Below are 6000 nucleotides of genomic sequence, written 5' to 3'. Positions count from 1 at the left end.
AATGCAAAGAATAAAGCAACTATCAGCACATATTTAGTTGTCAAAACTTTTGGTTGACAGAAACCAAATAAAGTTGCAACAAGTTCTAAGTTTGTATTGCATCACAATCGTTTCAGTGTATTTGACAGCCCCATTGCTGATATCGAAGCCACAGTCCACTAGATTAGGAACATGGAGGTCCTCCTGTTTAACGTTGCAGCAGAAATTCCTCTAACTTGCTGATTTCCGCACACCTATTTTCTTGCATTTCAGGCAAGTTTAGGAGAGAGAGTGCAAATCACCAGAGACAGTCCTGCAGTGACTTAAAAACAGAGCAAGATGCAAAAGAAACAAATGCCCATTGAAATATTTACTGTGGTTATTAAAGTAACCAAATTATAGACAGTAAAGGTAATTAGTGACAAGCTATTTGCCACTCTGCAAATTACACGTTATTGATCTCTCTCCACAGTTTTTAAATAAAAGCGAAAGTTAGAAGCAATTATAAAAAGGCAAAAATCAGATTGATTATAATCTGTTAACACAAGCTTGTGACATTCTTCAGTAATTTGCATTTATAAACTTAATCAGTTACATTCTAGTACAGTCATCCAATCTAATGGGCAAGCGAAGCCCTTTCAGTTCCATATTGATAGGGGATAAGCACGCACTTTAAGTAAAATGAACGTAGTTATATTTTCAGTGCTGTTCACAACCTATTTTGCATTTTTATAGCTCATAAAGTAAATATATATTATACACAGAGACATCTTTAACTTTCAAAAAACTAATTTTAATCAAAACAAAAAATTGTTGAATCATTAACAAGTTTATAAAACAGTGATTTAGTTACATAAATAAATTGATATCAGTGTATCAAATCTTAATTACTTTTAAACTTCAAGAGCATGTTTACACGGGCGATGAAGTACAATCTTTCACCTACTATAATAAATAAAATGGTGAGCAAGAAATTATAATCTTTTTCCTAAACAGCAAAAAAAGCTACAGAACATACCTCTAGCATTTTCCCTAGTGGAAGGAACAAGTGACACTAGTAACATTTTGCACCCAACGTAAAAACTCTTTTATAAAGCACAAGATACAGAACAGTTCTGCTAAATTAAAGACTCAAAATAGAAACCAAAGTCATTTTTAATGAACAGTTTGGTAGTTAGATGTCCAGTTTGGTTATTTTTTAAAGCATTAAGACAAGGCAAGATAGAAGGCTGTTCTCTCTCAAGGAATTCTATTGGAGGAAAAAAAAAGTAGAACAGTCTTACTACACAGCAACTTCCTGTCCTGCACAAAGTCAGTTCCCAATGCAGATTAATATATGTTATTGAGCACATAAGTAGCATTTCACTATACCACTGCAAAGGCCTACTGTAACATCTTTTTATTGTAAAACACATAGTTCAACCTTTTCAAGGATGTCTTAAATTGTTGTAGTTCAGTTCTAGACTAGGAGGCACAAAGCCTGATTCTGGCAAATACTTTTAATGCTAAGGCTTACTGCTCTGGCTGTAATTTGTTTTTTTTTGCCCCTTTTAACTATGGTGTTTGTTACAAGCAGATTTTTTTCGTTTTTAAAATTTATGTTTTCTCAAACTAATTATCAGTCCAATCATGCAACAGAGGTGGTGGCTCTGCATAGATGTCCAGCACACAATTCTCCACCTGAGCCAACCTGAAGCAAGGCGCACTTTAGTCCTTCTGATATGTTTTTATACCAAGCTACTGCAGCTTCAAGTATTTTGCATTACATAGAATATTTTATAAATTAAAATGTTACGTATATTTTTTTCAATATTCAGACATATACTATAATATATACAGTACAATAAATGCTCTCATTCTTTCTTCGATAAATCCCTGAGAATGTATGTTGACAGTCGCTAATTACACATGCACGAGCAACGTGTGCCATGCTTCTGGATGAACAGCACTGCAAAGCCACGTGGTCAGCCTTGTATTTTTAATACACTGAAATGTAAGGATGAGTGACGAAGGAGTAAAGCTGAATCCATACGAGGTACTTATCACTTAGGATGGAGGTGTCTGTTTGGTTTAAAGCCATACTCTTAGGCTGTGAATGTACATACAAAGGACAGGAGCGACGTGGACTTTTGCCACTTGACAACATGTACTCAGTGTAAACTGATTCTTTTTTTTCCTCTTTTCTCATACAAAAAAAACACACAAATCTCACAATCAACAAGGTTAAAGTTTGTGAACTGTTCATTACTATACACATATAATACCGGTGTGGCTCTGGTTTAGGTTAAAAAGGGTACAAAGGCAGGCTCAATAAAAAGATATGACAGCGTGCTGATCAACCAAATCGCTCACGCACCAACATCATGAGTTTCTTTTTGCCTTTGTAAATTTGCTTCAGGTTGTCAATAAATTGTGTAAACTGGATGTGTCCATCGTGAGCCATCAAGAAGGTCTCTCGGGCCTTGCTTAGGAACTCTATAAACTCACTATAGTGCCGTGGACTAATGTGCGTAAGCCGTGAATGCGTTGTATTTATATAGGCCCCAATAGTGGCATCCAGGAGCTGTCGGAGTGGCGCTTTGTCCAGTGACATTAATTTCCCAGAGTTCCTCCGTCCATGTAGTCCCACCATTCCTGGTGTGGTCAAAGTGCACCGGCGTAGAATGTCAGAAAGTACTGTAGCACACTGAACACTTTTAACCACCAGAGGTATTATAGCTGCTAGCTCATTCTTCCCAAGGGAGTGGCTAAGTGCACATGCCCAGAGGACATCATTAATGGCAGGGTGTGTATCCTGATTGTAACCCAGGTTGAGATGCGTCATTGCCAAAGTGGCTAGCTTATAGGCCCGCATTGGGTAACCACGGTGCTCCATGTACCGAGCAATTGTGAAGAGCTGTGTATAACTCATACCAGTCGTGGCAGCATCTAGAACTATTTGGTAAGCAGTCTCAAAAGCTATATGGTCCTTTTCACACAGGGTTAGAGCTGAGAGGGCACAGTTCTGAGGATCCTTCATTGCACACTGCAGTGCAAGCGTCCTTGCACTGCTGGCTAGTTTCTCCCGTTGGTTATAGTCCAGGTTCAATCTAACAACTGTGCTGTGAGACATTACTGTAGTGGCAACAATACTGGTAGCTTCAGTTGGGGTGAATAACGTAAACCAACTTTGCATAATGCTGTCCAATGCATAAACACCTGAAAAGACAAAAGAAAAAGGTTTAGCTATTTTATTCCTTGAACAATAACTATATGAGAATTGAGATCCTGTGTGCAGATCAGGCTTCTAGGTACTGAACAAACCATGCAGCTTCCAAAAAATACAAATACACCCACATATTCAGGAATTTTTTTCATGTTTCAAATGGTTGTAAATGCTTTCTTTGGTAGGGGCAGTGGAAAGAGAGGGTAAAGGAAATTATAGGAGAGATTGTAAGAACACAAAAACTGCATGTACCAGGAAAAGCCTCTCTCCTTCAAATACAACTTTTACATTGTCACAATGTCCAATATTTGTGAAGGAGGCATACCATGATAAAAATATCATGAAATAAACATATCACAAATTTTCCAAAGTTACTTAATCAATTAGGTCTAAAATTCTCTCAATGACTTTAAATTCTACCATAATAATCAGTTTCCCTTTTGTGAAGAGCTCAGCAGATTGGTTTCAGTCCACATGGAAACCCATTCCACCCGTCAAACACAGAAAAAGCAGACTTTCGAATGGTGTGAAACTTAGCCCATCTTCATCCAGTAATCATATAACAATAATTAAATGTTTCGAAAAGCTCCTTGCACCTATTTTATTCACTAAGCTGGATATTTCCATGGGTTTCGGGATTCTAACACCAGCTTCTAGGTGATCGCGGGACTGTATATGCTGGCAGATCAGCAATCTTCCGAGAAGCATCCTCGTTATTGGCCACCTTGGCTTTTGCCGTTCCTATTAATGACAGTGAATGGAATCACAATACTGCTGAGCCCAAAGGACTTGCAGCTCCACAGGTAGACACTGCTGAGACAAGTAAAAGAACAGGAGGGGGCCTCAAAATAAGCAGCCTTCAGTGATGTGGACAAACAAGATGGCGCTGCCGTTCTTCGAGAAAAGGCAGCTGAGGGATTTGATAAAGATATACAAACTCAAGAGGGGACAAGGGAGGGAAGACGAGGGAAATCTATCCAATGGTGAAACATTGAAAACCAGAGGATACCATTATAAGGTGATTGACAAGGTCAGAGGTGACACAAGGAAAAGCTCTCTCTCATTAAACGGTGAATGCAGGACCTCGAATGCACTGCCCGAGTGTGTGAAGGCGATAGATTCATCGAGACTTTCAAAAGGGAATTAGACAATTGTCGAATTGAAAAGATTTGCAGGGGTGAGAGTAGCCATATAACTACCCCCCACCGCCCCAAGAGTGCTGGCATAGAGACACAGCATGGAAACAGATCCTTCAATCCAACCAGTCCACACCAACCATGTTCCCAAACTAAACTAGTCCCACTTGCCTGAACTTGGCCCATATTCCTCCAAACCTTTCTTATTCATGAATTTATCCAAATGTCTTTAAATGTTTTAACTGTACCTGCATCCAACACTTTCTCTGGTAGTTCATTCCACATTAACCACTCTGTATAAAAAAAGTTGCCTCTCATGTCCTCCTTAAAACTTTCTCCTCTCACGTTAAAAATATAACCCTAGTTTTGAATTGCAGAGAATTCAACCATAGCTAGGATAGAAATATGAAAAATCATATTGGAAAATCAGAGGTATTCTTTTGAGGCGAGGGCAGAGTAAAAAGGAGCCTTCTACTATTTTAAGCTTTATAACAATTCAAATGGTGTTATAGAAGCTTAGAGCACAAAAGACAGCCAAATGTATTTTCCCCACATTTTCGCTACAGTGATCGGAAACTAGATTTATAGTCTTGCACCATCCACAGCCACCGTCATTTCAAGAGAACTTCTCTCCCGTATCATATTTGCATTTATTCCCAAACTCTAGATGCATGGAGGGGGTCGTGGTACAACCAATTGTCTTGCTAAACTACAGCAGCTGTTAATTAAAGCTAGATATTGGCTACAGTGGGGAAGGATTGCAGATTTCCCTCCCTAATCAGAATTAATGAAATCAGTTCAGTTTGAGACAATCCCACAGGATTATGGCTACCTTTTATCCATATCAGTTTATTTTTAAGATTATCCAGGCCTCTCGATTACTAGCTCAGTGACATATTCCTACACAGGATGTGTATGTATCTTCTTTTTCAAGCAGATCCAGCTTTCTTTTAATATGTCCAATTCATTCAGTCTCATCCATGGTCAGCATCAGTATGTGATTATGCATTTGAGCCTTCAGACCATCCATACCCTTCAGCACCTTTCATTAAGTGGTTGTTCTTATTCCACATCTTTCCACCCACCCCACCCCCAACAAAGTAGATTATCTCACACTTATCCACAAAGCTCAGCTGCCATGTTTGCCCATTCCACACTTTCTGCCTGTAGACTACTGCAATTTTTTTTGACAAGATTTGTAGCTCAGGTTGTGAATGAGGTTGTAGACTTGCTCACCAAGCCGATGTGTTTGATTGCAGAGCTTTCGTCATCCTGATCGGTAACGTCGTCAGTGCGCCTCCGGTGAAGCGTTGGTGTTCTGTCCCACTTGTTATTTATATGCCTTGGTTTGCTGGGGTGGTTGGCATTACTTCTGGTTCTGTTTCTCAGTGGTTTGTACACAGGGTCTAATTCAATGTGTTTGTTGATGGAGTTCCGGTTGGAATGCCAGGTCTCCAGGAATTCCCTGGCATGTCTCTGTTTGGCTCACGTTATTATGGATGTGTTGTCCCAGTCAAATTCATGTCCTTCTTTCTCCATATCTATGGAGACCAGTGAAAATTGGTAGTGTCTCTTGGTGACCAGGTGGTGTTCGTGTATCCCTATTGTCAGTTTTCTTCCAGTTTGGCCAATGTAATGTTTCTCAGTCCTTGCATGGTATTTTATATATTACGCTAGTTT

General features: G+C 39.2%; 1 protein-coding gene across 1 annotated transcript in view; it reads right to left on the bottom strand.

The window, feature by feature from the left end:
- Positions 1–750: 750 nt before the first annotated feature.
- Positions 751–6000, bottom strand: part of LOC109935539 (zinc finger SWIM domain-containing protein 6) — a 186902-nt gene continuing 181652 nt past the window's right edge. The window contains exon 14 of the mRNA XM_048602643.1: positions 751–3177. Coding sequence (XP_048458600.1) covers positions 2315–3177 — 863 coding nt within the window. The 3' untranslated portion in view covers positions 751–2314. The remainder of the gene's footprint in view (positions 3178–6000) is intronic.

The sequence above is a fragment of the Rhincodon typus genome, chromosome 1, assembly GCF_021869965.1.
Source record: "Rhincodon typus isolate 14 chromosome 1, sRhiTyp1.1, whole genome shotgun sequence".
NCBI lineage: Eukaryota > Metazoa > Chordata > Chondrichthyes > Orectolobiformes > Rhincodontidae > Rhincodon > Rhincodon typus.
This window is presented reverse-complemented; position numbering and strand designations above follow the sequence as displayed.